Source organism: Athalia rosae, chromosome 8 (assembly GCF_917208135.1).
Source record: "Athalia rosae chromosome 8, iyAthRosa1.1, whole genome shotgun sequence".
NCBI classification, from domain to species: domain Eukaryota; kingdom Metazoa; phylum Arthropoda; class Insecta; order Hymenoptera; family Athaliidae; genus Athalia; species Athalia rosae.
Genome location: NC_064033.1, coordinates 220952 through 242038, shown reverse-complemented (window position 1 = coordinate 242038; position 21087 = coordinate 220952). Strand labels below are relative to the sequence as shown.

General features: G+C 42.2%; 1 protein-coding gene across 1 annotated transcript; it reads left to right on the top strand.

The window, feature by feature from the left end:
* Positions 1 to 2654: 2654 nt before the first annotated feature.
* Positions 2655 to 21055, top strand: LOC105683851 (acetylcholinesterase). The gene is made up of 8 exons (XM_012396779.3): positions 2655 to 3939; positions 10416 to 10843; positions 10938 to 11168; positions 11499 to 11790; positions 11900 to 12535; positions 12775 to 12936; positions 13094 to 13269; positions 15946 to 21055. The coding sequence occupies exons 2-8, from the start codon at positions 10471 to 10473 to the stop codon at positions 16314 to 16316; spliced, it is 2241 nt and encodes a 746-aa protein (XP_012252202.2). The 5' UTR covers positions 2655 to 3939; positions 10416 to 10470; the 3' UTR covers positions 16317 to 21055.
* Positions 21056 to 21087: the final 32 nt, after the last annotated feature.

Genomic DNA, 21087 nt, shown 5'->3' with positions numbered 1-21087 from the left:
TTTTCCCTCTCTCAACTCATGTGACCAAATTCCAAATTCAGATGAATTCACCGGAGCTCTGCAACGGGCAAAAATAATTTTACACAACAGGCGATGAAAAAAATCGTAAAACTGAAACGGAAGAGCTTCAAGTTTTTTTTTTTTTCTTCGTTCGCACAGCTATAATGTTACTTGATCGATTGCATGAGTAAATGATCTTGGCTTTCAGATTTGGATTCCTAAGATCAAAATACGTAAGAAAAGCATATCAAACCTAATTAAAACAATGATTTATTTTTTGCTCAAAAATCGAATTTTTTTTTGGTTTTTCAAGAGTAATCTCACGTATAATCAGCTCAGGAATTCAAATCTGAAAGCCGAAATCATCTACTCATGCAATCGATCGAGTAATCATCAATTATTCGCTGCTGGTAGCAGAAAAATTACAAGACATGTCGATTGGTTTTAGTCGTAGACCCACTTTGATTCGTCGCATGGGTCGAAATATTCGAATTCCTCGATCTACCAGCGAGCCCGAGCTTTGCTGGAGTCAGGTAGCCAGCAACGTAGCGCTTTGTTGTGAGACGTCACCTTGGGGGCTGAGCAGAGGTGACGCCTCAAAACAAACCCCCTCGCTCGTGGCTACCTGACTCCAGCTAAACTCGGGCTCGCTGGTAAATTGAGAAATTCGAATATTTCGACCCATGCGTGGATTGCAAAGAATCAAAGTGGGTCTACGACTAAAAGCAATCGATATGTCTTAATTTTTTTGCTCCCAACAGCGAATAATTGATGATTACTCGATCAAGTGCATGAGTAGATGATTTTGGCTTTCAGATTTGGATTCCTGCGCTGATTATACGTCAGATTACTCTAGGAAAACCAAAAAAAAAATGATTTTTGGGCAAAAAAACATCAATTTTTGAGCAAAAAAAAAATCAATTTTTGAGCAAAAAGTAAAGTGGTTTAAAAATTGATTGTATTACACTTTTCTGACGTATTTTGACCCCAGGAATCCGAATCTGAAAGAAAAATTGACCTATCTCTAAAATTGACCGAGTTATCGCCAATTTTCAGCTTTTTGGGGTCAAAAATAAAAAATTCATTTTTTTGTCTATCTCGATGTAATTTGAGCTCAGGAATTCGAATCTGGAAGAAAAATTGATCTATCTTCAAAAATGACCGAGCTATCCCCATTTTTTCGCATTTTTTACCATAAAAATGGAGATATCTCGAAGGGAAAAAATCGTAGCTCAATTTGGACAACGGATTCGTGTTCCTGAGGTCAAAATACATAAGAAAAGTGCCATACGATCAATTTAGAAAAATAAAAATTTTTGGTCAAAATTTGAGATTTTTCCAAGGGGTACCCCTTACGATTTTTTCAAATTTTGACCAAAAATTTTTATTTTTTTAAATCGACCGTATGGCACTTTTCTTATGTATTTTGACCTCAGGAACACGAATCCGTTGTCCAAATTGAGCTACGATTTTTTCCCTTCGACATATCCTCAAATTTATGCCAAAAAATGCGATATTTCGGCGATAACTCGGTCATTTTTTAAGATAGATCAATTTTTCTTCCAGATTCGAATTCCTGAGCTCAAATTACATTAATATAGATCAAAAAATAAATTTTTTATTTTCGACCCTAAAAAGCTGAAAATTGGCGATAACTCGGACAATTTTAGAGATAGGTCAATTTTTCTCAGAGATTCGGATTCCTGGGGTCAAAATACGTCAGAATAGTGCCACACAATCAATTTTTAAACCACTTTACTTTTTGCTCAAAAATTGATTTTTTTTTTGCTCAAAAATTGATGTTTTTTTGCCCAAAAATCATTTTTTTTTTGGTTTTCCTAGAGTAATCTGACGTATAATCAGCGCAGGAATCCAAATCTGAAAGCTGAAATCATCTACTCATGCAATCGATCGAGTAATCATCAATTATTCGCTGCTGGGAGCAGAAAAATTACAAGACATATCGATTGGTTTTAGTCGTAGACCCACTTTGATTCGTCGCATGGGTCGAAATATTCGAATTTCTCGGTCTACGAGGGGGCCCGAGCTTTGCTGGAGTCAGGTAGCCAGCAACGTAGCGCTTTGTTGTGAGACGTCACCTTCGGGACTGTGCAGAGGTGACGCCCCACAACAAACCGCGCGCCCGCGGCGCAGCTATAATGTGGCAATGAAGCTTTATATAATGAAATAAAATTGAATAACGAGTGAAAAAATTATGGAAATCGTAAAAAAAAAATCCCCAACTCGCAGGCAAGAGGGGCCATGGTATATATAGCTTGCGGTGAAGTAACTAATTGTTGGCTTGGAAAGTACGATGATATAATATACTCTACTCATGAATACATATGGAGGGAAAAAGAGGAATTCGTTGGCGTTTCGTTGGTCGGAAGATTTGAGCAGGCGTACCGTCAGGGGCGCTGTTGTTTGGGGGTTGATAGGGGGATGAGAAAAGTCTGAGAGAGAAGGCGCGAGTAGGAGAGAGATAGAGAGGGAGACGGGCGGGAGGGAAGGAGGGAGGAAGAGAGGATGATAGAAATGAGAGAAAAGAGAGAAGAGGAGGCGAAGGTCGGGGGTTGCAGGGGTAGACGTCCGGGGGTGGAAAACCTGGAGGGCGGAGGTTCAGAGGTTGGCTGCTCTCCGCAGTCAGTGTGGCCCGAACAACCGGTGTAACCTTATCGCGTGATACTCGGGCCGTACGTCTCCTAAAAAAACGCACACAGACACGTATATACATCTATACGACGCAAAATAATATCAGATAATATAATATAACGTACATGTATTTCAAAAGACATTTTCCTTTTTTTTTGTTAATAATTTTGCTCATCTGATCCGCCAATTCCCTTCCGTACACCTGTCCTGCTGCTTCCGCTGCTGCTGCTGCTGCTGCTGCTGCTGCTGAGAGCAACGGGAATTCATCCTAAAAATAACCATTCGGTTCAAATATGACTTTCGTTTGACACAATTTGAAAAATCCAACGTTAACAAAAACATACGTATGACAACAATAATAAAAACAATAATTGTTACCATTGCAATAACATCTCGAGAGTTAAAATTTTGATATTGTATTTGTTTCGCAGCGCAGCGATAAAAACGAACAAGGTCCACATTTTTTAATTGTACGAAAAAAAAAATAAGTAAATAAAGATCGTTTCACATACGTCAAGCGTATAGCAGATATTTTGTTTTCACACATATGCAAACTGCCTCAGAGACGCATTAAGGGCGCTGGTATCGTGTATCTGCATACCGGTGAAGAAAATAAAAAAAATTCCTTGTCGGGAAACGCGGTGGAGTAGTCCGAAATAGAGCACATAAGGGACTTGAAATTTTTCACGTAATTTTCTAAACATACCAGAAGAGTAAAGAATCCTGCAGGAGGGGGAGGAGGGGGGGGGGGGTCGGGGAAATAAAGCGGGAGAGAAAAGAGAAGAGCGAAAAAACGTACTGGAAAGACACGGATTGAAAGAATCCGAAGAAAAAAAATTGGAAACAAATAAAGGAAAAAAGGTATTGTCGGTATACGTGCGCAAACTTGCGAGATACAGGGACCTAGTGCGGAGAGTATTGTGTACCGCAGCAGATTTCCTTCATTCCCGACAAGTCCCGGTAAAAGAATACTCTGTAGTTTCGAGATTTATTTTGAAATTGACCGTAATTTTCCGTGTCCTTTCCCTCGACAAGCGCTTGTCACCGTTACTCGAAAGAACGTTTTTGATTTTCTCGTCCGGCCTTGTTTGTTTTTCTCATTCGACTCGTCCAGATCGATTGTTCGTTTTTTTATACCTTCTATTTTGTAATCGTTGTTTGCTTTCTACCGTTGTTCTTTTCTTCTTTTTCGTTTTTCTGCTACTCCCGCTGCAGCTGCTGCTACCTGTACCGACAAACCGCACATCCCCGGCCGCTGCTCTCGCCCAGGGGATCAGCTGTTGCCAGGTGATTATTAAACACTGTTGTGTATAATCCTATGTAAAATAAATTTGCATGAAAAGTATTATTTTTCTTCAATCTCACGTCGTCGTCGACTTCGACATTTCTTTGTCCATCATTCTATACCGATTTATCATTATCTTCGGAATATTCAGTTAATCGTAAGATGTACCACCTTGACCAGTTATGCCCGTGAAATCAACCTTCAATTATAGTGAAAATTTTCCCATCAAAATAATATTCACCGGGTTCGGCAATTCTTGGAATCCTACAGCTTTTTTTCACCGAACCTCACCGTGATCTATTTTCTCGCGACAATTCTACGACAAATGATTTTTAGCGCACGACGAAAACTAGTTGATCGTCGTTTTTTGCTGTTCTCCTTCTCATCCCAATCAATCGATAAACTCCTCTATTTATAATACATCTACATAATGTAATTATCGATGCAACGATCAATAATTTGCTGTTTTTTTTTTTTTTTTCTTTTCTTTTCTTTTCTTTTCCCGTTCTTGCCAGCAATTCGAATTTCTCTATTTTTCAATCGTAGGGGCCAGCCAGACGAACGTACCTGTATAAAGCCGGTCTATACCTACAATAACTGTGAAACGTCGTTACATAACGCGAAGGTGTTCGGATCTCGGCTAGGAAACACACATTGCCCGCGGTATAGTTACGGGAATGGGAAGGAAAATATGTGGAAATGGCAAACGCCGTCACGGCGCTGGCGCGTCACGGCTTGACCCGAACTCCTCGTTTTCCCTTCGCTCCTGCCCCTTCCGCCAAATGTCGCTCCCGCTCCCGAACCCGAAAAACTCTCTCCCGCTCTCTCTGTCTCTCTTTCTATCTCTCTCTCTCTCCCTCTTTACGCAATGGGAACGGGACGCGCGGTGCGACGAACACCCTTCCCGCACCTGGTCGTTTCTGGCTTTACAGATTTCACTCGGCTTTCCCGCAGATTTTCTACGCGGACGCCCGCGCCGACATCCCCAAGAGCAGCTACCATCCTTTCCCCCTACACTCACTGCCAATAATCACCCTCTTAGAGTTAACCGGTATACACATGCATGTAATACCTTTACCCATTTACCCAGTTACCCATTCACCTATTTACCCACCGACCAACCTATAAATGGCGATGGCGATTACAATCTTCCCGTCCCACTGCGATACATAGCCGTGTGCCGTAGTACGTACATATGTGGCTCTGGAAATGGGGTTGGGGTTGAAGTTGAAGTTGGGAAGGTCGCTCCGGTGTGCGAAATCGCGGCAGCATCAGCATCGGTGATCAGTGATCGGCGTCGTCGTCGTCGTCGTCGTCGTCGTCGTCGTCAATACCTGTAACTCGCATAATTCCCATAAGTAGCACAAGTACTTGAAATCTCGCTCCAAGTGGTTCTACGAGGGAATCGAGTCGGGGGGCAGGAGGGCTCACTTGGTCCTTAGACTGCAGAATTTGGGGAGGTTTAGTTGTCGGGATCGGCCTACCGCCTAATGAAGCTCTTTCGTTTTTTTCTACACGACGGAGTGTCCAGGGCGGTTCGTGACGAAAAATGGAAGGTATGGAAGGTTTTTTCGAACGAGAAAAACTTTTGACGAGATTACCCAAAGAACGAGATCTTTTCTCCATTCGTTTCAAACGGAATGATCGATTTTCAGCTAGGGTGCCCGCTTTCTCCCGTCCAATATTTTCTTCTTCTTTTCATTACGATCCGCATGGCGAGAGTTCGGCGATGTCGGTCGTTTTAGCTTCACAGTTTCGGGCGAAGCTGATCGTTAATAGAGTCGATCGTAGTCAAGTGGAATTAAATTTTTTTCACCCCCCCCCCCCCCCCCCCCCCCCCCCCTCCCCCCTCCCCGTCCAGCCCCTGCCCCCGCAAAGTAGACCGAAGTTGTAGGTACGTACCTATGCGTATAGTACGGATTATTAGCTAGACGGATCGAATTAAGGAATTTCGCCAGGCCTTTGTACCTGCCGCCTCCTAGCACTGTCCGACCTTTTACGTGTACCGTACGTGTATATCATAGGTATAAATATGCACACCGCGTGCACGTACGTACGTACGTGGAAATGTACATGCATCGCATGTAACGTGTGCGCGCGAATATTTACATTTACTTACATACGTCAAAACTAACTCGATAAAGTTTAATATCTGTGCTACGACGTACTCGACTGACAATAAAGGAGAAAAAGAGCAAAAGAGGATAGAAAAAATACGGGGTCGTGAGTAGTTGAAACTGATTAGGCTTTCCTTTTGATTACGCTCTGCACCTGCATCGATCCTCGATGTGTAATCTCGTTGTTTCGGTATCACCCTGTACACGTTACAGACGTTTTACATTCGTATTCGGAGTATAGGTATACTCATGTAGACACGTGCGGACACATGTACGAAGTACGTACATACATCTATACATATTTATATGTGCGGGACTGCGGATACTCTGCGGTTCGGGTTACTTCCGTATATTTTACCTATGTGTATCGAATACGTACACACAGTCACAGATGTTCGATACACTGTCTGCTGTGATACAGTTACACATGTATATCCGTATTATACAGAGCTATCGGATTGTAGTCGCGTCGTCCGCGTCGTTACCTTCTTTTTTCCACGCAATGGAATGAAATCATATCGAAATGAAAAGTGAAAAAAATCGAACGATCTGAAAACTATTGTATCAGCATCAAGCTACGTAGTACGTGCCGATGTGACACATGCGTGTGTATAATGCACCATACGGAAAAAGAGATTGCGAGTAGTAAATTGAGCGCAAGTGCACAATATACGTAAATCTAAATAACTGCGATCAATTTGATTTAACGCGCGCAGCTATTGATCGATTGATTAATTATATCCGATTGAGTAAGTGTGCCCACCACCCACCACCCACTGTCGTGCGACCCGGTGTCGTGCGGTACGCGTACACCTGTACAGCTACGTACGTATACGTACACTCGAATGCCTATACATATGTATACTTGGACACTGTACGTGACATCGTTAATGGTAAAGTGAAAGACGAAAATGAATTGATGTATCCATCGAAACGATCGAGTCGTCGCCGATTTCTCGCTTCTCGCGGCGAAACTTGCATCTTGTCGCGTTTCCGATTAGCGACTGGGCGCATCGACTGTTTAAAATAGGATATATTTTTGACGCGCGACGGCTGCGGAGGCGAGATCGTTGATCAAAACGGAAATACTTTTACACATATGTCCAGGGATGCGCGGTATAGGGGGAACTGGGTGAGAGGGCGGGAGCACTTGACCCGGTTAACTCGAGCGACCCAAATATTGACCCCGTCCCGTACGATAACGCGACGAAACGAGACGAGAGAAATCGGGTGCGGGATCGAGACGTGACGCGAAACGCTTTTCACTGCAGCAGAACCGAAAGGCTTGGAACTCGATCGTTGTACCACGTACAACGCCGAATCGGGGAGTAGGTACGTACGTACGTACGTACGTGATGGAAACGTGACCAAAAAAGGATGAAACAACTGAGCCAAAAGCCAAATATCGATCGGGCGATCTCGCGATTTTCGCGATACTTTTTGCCACCCTCCTTGAACCCCACTGCGTAGACTCTCGGATCATGTATTATGTACAGAATGGTGGGGAGAGGCGTGTGCGACGGTCGAGGGTTGCGGTCGGATATAATCAGAAAACGGGCCACCGGCGAGCGTGCGGGTATCTCTCTGATAGGTATATATGTGTACGAAATTTACCATACCTATACATATATATATAGCATATATGTATATATATACATATATATATGTATTTTACGTACGGGGTGTTCAAAAATTTTTTGACACTTTGACGTTGAAAAGTAATTTCAAATTCCATTCCCTGTCCCGTAATTCTTATGGTAAGTGGAGCTATACCTACGCCCAACGCATAACAATCACCGAACCACACCAACCCAACCCATAGCTTATTACGATTGAAGAAGTGAAACGAATCTGCAGGCCATCCCGAAACGCGAATCGTAGTTTTTTCGAAACGACGCTCACGATTGTCGCGAAACTTTGACCAACGATATAATATCCGGCCAATAGTTTGTTTCTCGTTCCAATTTAATCCGAAATATTGGATAAAAAAAAAAAAGATCTACTCACACGGAGAAACTGAAAGCAACTCCAACATCTTCTCTCCATCCTTCCATGTTACCGTCGTCATTTTCAATGCACCGGGGCAGATCGAGTTTGGTCTGAAACACCCTGTAGATACTACAGGGATAGCGGTGTCGGGGGGTTGGGTCGCGGGTGGTGGGTGGTGGGTGACGTACATCGCGGAGTTATGGATGGCCCGCGGGCACGCTAACCCAGTGACATCTCTAGGTCATCTCCCCATCTTCCCTCTCCCCCCGTCGACACACCGTCCCCCGTTGGGTACGGCGGACTACCGGCGTCTAGGTATAACGCGTTGATACCGTATCCGCGCCCCCGACCATCCTCTTCGTTTACCTTGCTTCCCTTGCCGTGCCTCCTCAATTCTCGTTTCCTGCAATGAATAGAATATTGCTTTTCATTGGTTATTCGTTTGTTTGTTTATTTATTTATTTATTTTTTTTGTATCCCCCCGACATTTCGAAAAAAAGATCCAAGTCAAATTGAGATGTCCCGAAGGGAGAGTTCATCTCAATCGCGTCGCATCGCATATTCGATTCGAACGAGCGTAGGTTCAACGACGCGTATTTCTCCATGCATTGTTTACTCTCGTGGACTCGAGTTATTGAATATTTGCGAGGAAATTTCTCGAATCGCCAAACCGGGAGGACTGGGCACTTCCGGTTCTCTCATTGCTAGCCCTCGAGACACTCGAGCTACAGTTGTGCATAGTATATTCGATATATCTGTGATACGGTATTCGTACGGAGGGTAGAAGTACCTTTGCCCGCTCGTGCACGCCGCATCATGTATGTATAACTTGTGTATAAATGCATATGCGCCATGTCGTGTACACGTAAGTATGTATACACATTGTAACGTGTACGTAAATAGACGGGTACGTCGAGTCGTCGGCAAATGAAGCTCGTAGGCGTGTAGGCGTGGGTGTTCGGTAGTACTCGCGTACTACTACGCCGCCCCCTCGTTCCCCCTTTCCACCCCTCGCCAACCGCGATCACGACGTGGGGTGAAAGGCGTGGGTGAAAACAGCTGTTTTCTCGTCTCTCTTCTATTTTCTCATTGAGATCTTCGGCGCCTGCGAGCTGTTCGAATTTCGGATCAGTTCCCTCATTTAGTTCGAGACGAAAGCGGCCCTTGTGAAAAAGTCCCGACCCACGCACACCTGTATCTTGTACCGTGTCGATGTAGCGTTACGACACAGTATCGCATCGGGTGTAGTATTTTTACAGATCGTCGGGATTTCGCTGCCGAACAAATTTCCATTGTCCAACGCATACGTGATATACGTATGTACGTACGTACCTCTGACTTTTCGAATAATGTCGAGTGTCGTTTTATCGTCTGCCTTTGTGCAATAAAATTTTTGGCGATAGCCGCAATCGGACCCGTCAATCGTCGCAGTTGTATTTTTTCTTTGTTTTTCAGGCGAAGTCCATTCGCGGATTCGTCGACCTCGAAATCCCTTTAAATAATCGTCATATTTTCTACAAATCCATTCGTGCAATTTTATACAGGAATTCGGTTCTGCGTTACCTTGGATCCGTCACGATGATTCCGCCATCCGTTTCGCGAATATTCGAGATTCGTTCGTCCGAGTGATGCGGGTCTATCGTTTCGCGTTCGCTGTCCTCAATTCCGAAGTCTCGCACCGTTTCGGATCGGGCGATTTCGAATAAACACTCGAAACTGGATAGCCGTGCGAAGCCTTTTCCATGTCGCAACGTATCCTCGACGCTACTGGAAAGTTTAGGGTGATCGAATACTCACGGTGAACCGTATAAGCTGCAAATCGTCAACCCTTTCAAGTATCAATCGGCAGTAGATACATATCAATCGTATCGATACATCCGACGACTTGAGAATAGCGCGCGGGCTCCAACCGACAACCGACAACCGAGGGGAGGGAAAACGTCCTTCGCGCGGAGTGTTCCGCATAATGGAATATAATTGTATGCGCCTGAAAGGGTGAAGATACAGATTAATCGGTACCCGTGTGAAATTTGCACAGTTGCAAGTATTTTACAAACCAAAGTACGTACGTACGTACGTACACCCGTAAGCAATCGAATGCAATTGTAACGTGACGCTGCGGAACAGCAGTCGTCAAACAATTGCCTCCCACTGGTCCGTCGATGTGTACGTATTTACAGGCTATAGATGTCGCGGCTGCTCGCAGCAACAAGTTCAAATGGAAGTGAACGATAAACCGTCGGTTATCCAAGCTCTTCTTATTTGAGATGATTTCGAGAGAAAGGAAAAGAAACAAAAACAGACTCTATTCCAACGGCTGCTAATTGATTCAACTAATTTAACTGTACAAGTTAATTTTGTGTTTGCCGCAGATCATTTTTAGCAGAGCAGCAAAGAGCCGATAGTGAAAGTTTTCTTCGTACAACGATGACTGCTCGGATTCGAAAGACGCAACTCCTTCGCAGAAGAACGGCATCGAATTCTCCTGGTTTTCCAACACTCTTAACCACTGCCGCCGTCCCGATCTTATTATTCCTGCTTATTCAAGTGGATACGTCAGTTTCTTCCCCTCCTCACAGGGGACGTCGTCATCACGCCGCTTCCGACGTATCGCACGAGGAAGTTATTAAGGGTGATTTGCACTCCCTTCCTAAACCAGAATCCCTTAACCTGAATTCAAACGATGACGATATGGTGATAAGAACCAGGAAGGGCAAGGTCAGAGGAATAACTCTCACGGCAACCACTGGAAAAAAGGTCAACGCATGGATGGGAATTCCTTACGCTCAGAAACCCATTGGTAAGAATGATTACGATCCGAAAACCAAAATGGCGGCGTACTCAATGTCAATGTCTTTTCCATTTCTCTCCTTCTCCTATTCGTTCGTCGCCAGGACCGTTGAGGTTCCGACATCCACGCCCAGCGGAACGTTGGGAGGGTATTTTGAATACAACAACGCCGCCCAACAGTTGCGTACAAATATTGGACACCGTATTTGGCGATTTTCCGGGAGCTATGATGTGGAATCCGAACACTCCGTTGAGCGAAGATTGTCTTTACGTGAACGTCGTTACCCCGCGTCCTAGGCCAACCAACGCTGCCGTCATGGTCTGGATATTTGGAGGTACGTATGTACCGCTGTTATTTTTACATATTTTCGAAAATAACTTCAGATCAACTGACACCTCACGATTTACTTTCGGTGTCGTTGCGACAATTCAAAGACAAAACGAGCTTTCCATTGTCAGAACGGAATGGTGAAGTCGTTCGACAGCGGCCAGCGACGGTCCGGTTCAAAATTGGGATCGAAATGATCGAGAGTGATTTGTCGAGTGCTCGTTAATCTTAACCGTGCGATGCCTTTTTTTTTTTCACTCCATTGAAAAAAAGACCATTGTTATGGAGTTATTGTTATTTTTTTTACGACTATCTTTCGTCGCCGATTGTTGTACAGGTGGTTTTTATTCCGGAACTGCAACGTTGGACGTCTACGATCACAGGACAATAGTTTCGGAAGAGAACGTGATACTGGTTTCCATGCAGTACCGGCTAGCCAGTCTCGGTTTTCTGTATTTTGGAACTGGCGACGTTCCAGGAAACGCGGGACTCTTCGATCAGGTTTTGGCTCTGCAATGGGTACGCGATAACGTCGCAGCTTTCGGTGGAAATCCGGAAAACGTTACACTTTTTGGAGAAAGCGCGGGAGCCGTGTCGGTCTCGCTTCATCTTCTCTCGCCGCTCTCCAGGTGAGCATTTCAAAAGACGAGAACGAACGGATTTGAAAAATTCGCGTTCGAATTCCTCTTGCACATACGGTAATGCGACTTTTCGATTCTGACTGACATCCCTTCTCAGGAATCTCTTCAATCAGGCAATAATGCAATCGGGCTCACCAACGGCACCTTGGGCAATGATATCCAGAGAAGAATCTCGAGTCCGGGGTCTTCGTTTAGCGGAGGCTGTCGGCTGTCCGCACGAAGAATATTTGATATCGGAAGCCGTCGAATGTTTACGGGGGAAAGATCCGTTCGATCTAGTGAACAACGAATGGGGTACTCTGGGGATATGCGAATTTCCATTCGTTCCGGTGATCGACGGTGCATTCCTGGACGAAACACCGCAACGTTCGTTGTCCAATCCATCTTTCAAACGCGCCAATATTCTAATGGGTTCGAATACAGAGGAAGGATATTATTTCATAATTTATTACCTCACGGAGTTGTTCAGAATCGACGGTACCGAAGACGTCAAAGTGACGAGAGAGGAGTTCTTGCGGGCTGTCAGGGAACTCAATCCCTACGTAAATCAAATAGCGAGAAACGCCATCGTCTACGAATATACCGATTGGCTGAGGCCGGACGATCCCTACAGAAACAGAGACGCCCTTGACAAAATCGTCGGCGATTATCATTTCACGTGCAACGTCAATGAGTTCGCTGCGAGATATGCCGAAACGGGGAATACGGTTTACATGTACTACTACACGCACAGGTTGGTAAACGTTCAAATTTCAAAATCCAAGAGGTGCTCGTCGGTCGGTCGTTGCGCAGAAAAATTCGCCCATTCCGAATTCCGATAGGGAGTCGGCTGTTTTGAGTTTAACTCGGAGGATCGGTCACGTCGACGTACGACGTGCGATCCGTATAACTTGCCAAGTTCAATCGTTAGAGCGACAACGTCGAACGCCAAATGTTCCGACATTCACGTTTTCCGTTCGCCTCTTTTTCAAGGTCGGCGAATAATCCTTGGCCGTCGTGGACCGGTGTGATGCACGCCGACGAGATAAGTTACATATTCGGCGAGCCCTTGGATCCTTCCCGGGGTTACACAAGGGAGGAAATTCATCTGTCCAAACGGATGATGAGGTACTGGGCTAATTTCGCCAAGACCGGGTGAGTGTAAACAAACGGAACAAACGCAAGATCCGTCACGGACGAAAGGTGTACGTTTCCGTTTTTTCAATTCTCAGTGTGTTCATTTCGTTCGCTTATTTCGAAAATCTCAACTCACCGTTCCTCGTACTCATCGATCCGTCTTTTCATCCGGCAGGAATCCTAACATGGGCGACGACGGTTCGTGGGCTGAAACGTTATGGCCCGAACATTCTTACTCGAAGAGGGAATACTTGACACTAGCCACGAATTCGAGCGACATCGGTTACGGGCCAAGGTCAAAACAGTGTGCATTTTGGAAGAAGTATTTACCGCAACTGTTGACCGCTACCGGTGAGTCAGCGTCACAATGTACAATAATGATAATCGTCACAACGAGTAAATCCATCGCCGAATAGATCCGGTATTTCGTGCGCGTATGGAAACACGAGGGAGACGACGACTCCCGCACTCGGAGTTTTGTTTCTAACGCGCCGTTATTAACGACGGAGTAATAACAACGGGTGTGGCGCGTCGGGACGATTTGGGGGAGGTGGGGGCACGCTCTTCGGGGGAGGACCGACCGACCCCGGTACGGCGCGGGGTCGCCATTCAAACGTAAATTCCGCCGCTGCCGTTCCGGTCTGCAGAGCTCGCGGAGAGCGGAGCGTGGCCAGGGAGGGCAAGAGTACGAGCGAGTACGAGCACCAGCGCCGACGTCGTCTGGAACGTTCGCCGTCGGCTTCGACTCGGGGCTAAACTGTCTCGATATACGTATAATACATTTCGCAAAAGTAGAGCGGCGAGAGACGCGGGGGGGGGGAACCGCGGTCGGGGGTCGGGGCTCGGAGGTTCGCCGTTAAGGGTAGCTGCGGCATATTCGCGACGCCGGAGGAAATTCAGGTCGGTTCGTTTGCGAAATGTGAATGTGCGCCGCGGTTAGATATTATCGTCATCCGATTTCCTCTCGTAAAAATAGCATTACGAGCAGCAGGTTGTGTGCGGCGTACGCATTCGACGTACCGCGTACGTAGGTACGTACGTAGATACGGTGTACGATGTATTCGAGGGGGGGAGAGGGAGGTACGGTCGCGAGCTACGGGTATACATGTATACGAAGCGGAGCTGAGGTCGCATTTCGCATTTTCAGCTTATGCATATTACACTGTACTTGGCGTTGCGGTATATTCGCCCCTGTACAGCACGCTGCTGCACCACCCGTATACTCGTACGTTTACTTCCCGAATAATATGTTACCCGTTCGCGTACGTACGTATACATTATATCTTCGTACGACGTGAAGCGGCGCTATCGCGCGCAACGATATACGAGATTATACAATCGTTGTTTATCGTACGTCGTTGGGGGCGCGTTGCCGTGTACATATGTACAGTTTTATCGGTGTACCGCGTTTCTATGCACACGTATGTACGAGTATGTAATCGGGTGGACATTTCTCTGCGATATGAAATTGGGTAAAAACGGCGGTGCCCGACTCCGCGGCTGTAATGGATCGCACTCGGTACACACACGGTGCGAATGCGGTCAACCCTCGGCCGGTCGGTGATCGTTCCTTTACGTTTGCGTATGCATTTCCGGCTCGCGCTTTCGGGAGGACGAGTGGTTGAGTCCGTTGGCCCCGCGTTTCGCACCACCTCGCGTCGTTCGGGGTTGCCGTTGAGGGGTCGAGTCGCGATTACCGTTCGCCCCCCCCCCCCCCCCCCCCTCCCCACGTCACCGAATCTCCGTATGTGCACGTACGGACGAAGGTTCACGTGCGGACACTGGTACTACACGAGGTACCATTCGTATGGGTAGTTTCTTCCTTTCTTCCGTCTTTTCGTACTCTTGCTCCTGCGACAAATCTGACATTTATTTACCGTCTCTCCGATGCAATTGGGTTTATTTCTCTGTCCCCTCCACCTCTTGGGAGTAACGGTCCTGCACAGATCTTGATATGTACGTACGTACGTACATTATCGCACAGCATCGAGTATACATACGTATCCGCATTTTATAATCGTACAAAACACGTTGACAGAGGTGGGGTCGATACGATTAATTATTTCCTTTGTCGTCGTTTCTTTCGTGTGTCTGATTTTTATTATCCCCCCCCCCCCCTCCCTCCCTCCCTCCCTCCCTCCCTCCGTAATCAAAACGCCGATCTCAGACCTGAGAAAAGAAATAAAACGGACGGAAGAATGTTAGTAAAAAGATACGAAAACCGCAACTGGGCTTTCAGAGGCAGGGGAGGTGCGGAACGACCCCCGACCCTCTACCCATCTATCTATACCTATACCTACCTTGCTACCGGGAGTTGGTTGGATCAATGCCGTCCCGCGGCATAACTGCCATATACGTACTCGTACCTCATACCTACATACAACCCACGTATAGCAGACATATGTATACATATGTACAAATGTATACCTATGCACGCGTTGTACGTGTCGCGTCGTTGTATCGTATCTACGTGTACGTACGTTGAACATATGTATGTATACCTAATTGTAAGCTCGATGCAGAGGGATAGCAGATATGGGAGTGCTCCGCGCTATACCTATAAGTATTTATACGCATGCCTAAGTACGTACACCTATGATACGTATTTTATGTACATAGTTATGATACGGTACATGCACGTGTGCGTATAAACAAGTAGGTATGTATGTACTGCTGTCGCTACCGTCATTGCCGATTTTATGGCCTATGGGGTCGAAAAAGAGAGAGAGGAAGAACCCCTCACCGCACCGGGTCAAGCCGATACCGGCGTTCTTCGCTACGCGTTCGACGCATCCTCCCACCTCCTCCCGTATTCTCATCCCACGTTGCGAGACTCCGCTTCTTCCCTCCGGGGATATGTATGAAGGAGAAAAGGGAATGATTCGAAAATTTCTGCACCACGCGTGGGGTAGGATGTGCTCTCGGCTGCGTCAAGAGATAAAAAGATGAGGAGAAATTAAAATAACAAAAGACATTTTTTTTTACACAATATGAGCGGATTTTACAATTTTTTCATCTATGTTACAGCGAACATGAAGAGCGGATCACCGGAAAAGTGTAGCAGTGGTTCATCGGGAATATTAATTTCTAGAAACAATAATAATAACACTAATTATAATTTACTGTTTAATATGTTCTGGTTGTGTGTTACATACGCGATATTGGCGATGTTTCGTACACGAGATTACGACCATCATCTGCTTATTGAAACGCCATCGATAATATCGTCCTCAACGACCTCATCTCCATCGTTATCAACGTCATCATCGTCCTCAGCTTCGTCGTCGTCGTCGTCGTCGTCGTCGTCGTCGTCGTCGTCGTCGTCGTCGTCGTCGTCGTCACTCTCATTTTCTTCATCTTCATCTTCTATTCAATCGAATGTACGTGGTTTGGTGTAGGCACGATCGATCATTGATTTTGCTAACATCCGGTAACATAGGAGAAGAAAAGATGAAAGCAATCGAAAATAAGAAAACCACAAGAAATAAATGATACACATGAGAACTATCCAAAAGTGGTAAGAACAAAAAAGAAAAAAAAAGATTAAGCGCGTGGAAGGGAAAGATGAATATATCGATTGATAGGAAGAGAGAGAACACGTATAAACCTAATATTATATATGCATGCATACCTATGTGTATGTACGTACAATGTGCATAGGCCTATATGTGTATAACATGCAACAGATGTATGCATTTATATTAAATTCGTACTCGCACAGTGGATAAATTCCTACTATAAACTTACGTATGACATGATAAATTGTACATCTATGCGCATAATTATTGCTTGTGGTACAACTAGATTATTAAAAAATTAATAAGCAGAATAGAAAAGGAAAGATATATAAACGATACAAAAGTAAATATAGGTATATAAACAATTTGCAAACATATCAGAGAGAAAAAGAGAGAGAGAGAGAGAGAGAGAGAGAGAGAGAGAGAGAGAGAGAGAGAGAGAGAGAGAGAGAGAGAGAGAGCGAGAGTGAGTGAGAGTGAGAGTGAGAGTACGAGAGAGAGTATCAAATGAATAATACGTAGTACATTATAGTATTGAAAAAGGCTGCGCACTGCTGCACCTATACATGGCTGCTGGAAGGCCATTAGCGGTAGAAAGAAAAATTATGATAATAATGAAAACATCAACAACAACAATAATGATAACATGAACAATAAGCGTAATACTGATAATGACAGTAATGATAATAACAACAATGATTGCAGAGTTACATGATTGTATTACACAATAGGGCAGGGTTCCCAAACTCTTCCTGTGACGAAGCACTTCGAGGCTCTTTGATTATCAATGGAGTATATTGGGACATTTATAGGGTAGGTAATTACGGGTAATCAATAAAACCTATAGATGTAAACAAAATCTTGTTTTAAATATTTTTTCGCGGTGTACTTGCTACCTTAATGCGGAGGACAATTTGGGAAACCCTAGAATAGGGTAGGCACGTGCATAATTATATTTGGATATACCTAATCGGTAAAGGGCGTCGCAGGAAATTGAATACTTGATGCAAAAAGAAACCGGTGGAAGGTAACGGACGCCGCACCGTCAGCCAAATCGTATGGATAACTAGATATATCATATTATTATCATTATTATCCGTTGTTGTTGTTGTTGTTGTTGTTGTTTTTATCATTATTACTATGATTGTTAAAAATGAAGTTACGCGTAAATATACTGCAGGTACGATATAGGTATATGTAGATATACATACACATATAATACACACTACATATAAATATACATCATGTACTATCGCTTTACAATGCTCGTTCGTGCGTGCGTACAGATCATAATATACTAAATAATTATTAGAATATTATTAAAATAATGAACTACAACAAATACATGACACGAATGAGAGAAAGAACTAAAATAGCCAAAATAAGTAACGGTAAATGATGAAAAATAGTAATACAATATCAATAACGTTGATTTATGTGGATAGGCAATGTAATATTTTATTTTTCTTGCAATTATTGTTGCTTTCGTGTAATATTTTTCATTTTAGCCGTATGTATAGCATTATCATTGCTACGGATAAAAGCAAATGTGGTTATCATTTTCTACCGATATGTTGTACTTTTTGTTTGGATCGCTTTTGTTTCTAATCAATGAAAAAATGGATATAGGTAATATATCGATAAATTAATATATACCTATTGCATATACATACATATATGTATTGATTATCGTCATTGTTACACATACACTATTTATAGTATAAAGAGTGAAAAGTAAAAAAAGAGAAAACAATAAGGATAAATCGATATTTGCTATGGTGCAGTACACATACCAATAATACATGTAATTAATGAATTTTGCGTTGTACCGATAACACAAACGAACGAAAAATAAAATAATGAAAACGGAAACGAGAACAGAGACAAGAAAAACAATAACAAAAAAAGGATGATAAATATTTATAATAAAATATATACCTAATCGACGAGAGCCTACTAGTTTGATATTAACGATAATAATACAATAGCTTTATACTATACGTAGAATGTTAATTTGTATAATCATAAATATATTAATAAAGATAACAGTAATACATAGTAATGGTAATGATAACCATAATAATCACAATAATCACAATAATGATAACGATAACGATACAAACACGTAGTGAAACATTGGCATAATTTACATTTGTAGTACGTACGTACAAATGTATAATAGACATAAGCTGGTATAAGCGGTCGCAGTTTCAGGCCTACTAATTGTAAGTACGTGCGTAAAATTGAAGAATATTAAATTCCAATTAGGCCTAACAATAAAACATTATCGATGAGGTTACATTGTTATTACTATTGTTGTCGTTGTTAATAGTTATACACACTAATAAGGACATGCCTAATGTCGATATAAATTAAATTATAATTATAAATCGCGCGTGCATTATCATCTATGGATTGTGAGAATATGGTAACTACTTGATGATTAATTAATATATCGTTCAAATAATATCCCGATTATTTCGCCCTCGCCGCAACGAATGTTAGTCTCATCAGTTTTATTGGCGTCATCACTATACAAAAATAATTATGCGGGAACACTTATACATATTATAATATTAACATGCATATATTATACATACATACACATGGTATAACAGGTATAATCAAGTCAACAGGCTAACAACCCTAAAATACCTAGGTGTGTCTATTTATGTTACAACGATAACAACAACAACAATAGTGGTAGTGGTAATAATCGTGTGTAAATATTATACCGATAACTAAGAATAAATAATTGTACATCGACGATGAGCGTGCAGGCGGTTGATGAATCGACGGCGATAACGAATAAAAAGTAAAAGGAAAAACATCCACCGACTAAAGTTTCTTTTTAATGACTGTTACGACGTGGATATTTGTATGTACGATAGACATATAAAGTAGGATGATTGTAATTATTGACAACCCTATCACGAATTGATTGCAAAGTTTTTTGTTTTAAATTTGTATTTCCATTTTTGTTTGCGTCAACGTTATAGTTATATGAGAAAAAAATTGATAAAATAAATAAATAACTAAATCAAATTTAATTTTCTCATGGAAACTCTCAACATTTGCTATTACATTCACATTTGTAGGGTAAGCTTTTTGCATAATGATAAGTGTATGAAAATGGTTTTTTCTTCAACGGTTGACAACGATTGAGAAAAGTTACCAAGCGCATCAAACGTAAGTTATTCGGTTCACTTGACTCGTGCGTTACAATTTCATTGGTCGGTCTTTATCAATTTTTTTTTTTTCTTGCTATGGACAATACTTCTTCTTCCTAATAAAATTTTTATGCAATTTCTTCGATTCACCATTGATTACTTCTATTCTATACATATATGTATAAGTGTATCGACAACGTTATACAAATTGTTGAATGATATAAAATTCTCTCTCCGTATCAGCTAATAAAATTACTATAATATCAAATATCACTTTCTATTCCTCACTAATGAAAAACTTTTCTACAACGTAAATAAGTAAACCAACAAATAATACGAAAAAAAAAGGCTTCAGGCAACCCCATAAAGTTAATACGTAATTAAAGTATGTACATTACATGCTACCCTATTAGTAGAGATTTAATAATTCTGAGCATCGATGAAAAAAAAACGAAAGAAAGAACAATGAAAACCTACAACATAGACTTTACGAACAATATATATATAATAGAAATAAATGAATAAAACTATAGTAAGGCCAGGTAAGGGTCGTAGATCATGAAAATCTGTCATCGTTATCAGTTAATAAGTAAAAAAAAAATTATCACTATTATAATTATTCTACATATAAAGAAAAGAATGTATCTATTCTTATTCCTATTATCACAAGATATACCCTACTCACATATGTATTTGTCAAATTGTCTAATTCTTAATATCAAGAAAAAAAATTAAACAAAAAAAGAAAAATGAATGGAAAGATTATTTGTTATTATTTATCGATCCATGCAGTTGTAACACATTATTTACCTATACATATGTCCATGTATAAAATCTAATGCACCTATATACATATAGTATACTGAACATTTATGCTTCATCCGCAGTCTTCCGAACAATTACAATCTCTTTGAATATTAAACAAATGAATACACATATAATTCTTCTATTCATAGCTGTAATCGAATTAGTTCAATCATATCGCTGCTGTTTTAATCATCATCATCATCATCATCGTTGTTGTTGTTATTATACGTTGTAACATAACAGAACCAAATCATTTAGCAATGCATACGACTGAGGCGGCAACAAAAAAAAAAGATATTAATAGCGAACACATGTCATATTCGAAAAATTCAGAACGTGCGAATATCAAGAAAGCAGAGGAAAAATAGATCGGGTACACGCGTACATACTTATACTATTATTAAATAAGATGCAAGGCTTAATAAATAACCGAACGATAAATATGATGAAACTATACAAAAAATTATACTGCAAAATATTATCATTATTGTTATTGTCATTGATACAGTTTCTACTAATGTTATTAATATTATTAGTTCTATTATTATCGAAACGGCGATAACGCTAAACACGATACTGAAGATAATGATAACTACAACAACAACTAATTTTATGTTTGAATAATAAATGTTACTATAAAAGTAGGTACGAACAAGTCAAAGAAATAATTTACT

Bases quoted from the DNA above. Each gene is read 5' to 3' on its own strand.
- LOC105683851 (XM_012396779.3), top strand. From the start codon at position 10,471: ATGACTGCTCGGATTCGAAAGACGCAACTCCTTCGCAGAAGAACGGCA. The intron at 10,844-10,937 runs GTAAGAATGATT...GTTCGTCGCCAG, and splicing joins TTACGCTCAGAAACCCATTG to GACCGTTGAGGTTCCGACAT. The intron at 12,937-13,093 runs GTGAGTGTAAAC...TTCATCCGGCAG, and splicing joins GCTAATTTCGCCAAGACCGG to GAATCCTAACATGGGCGACG.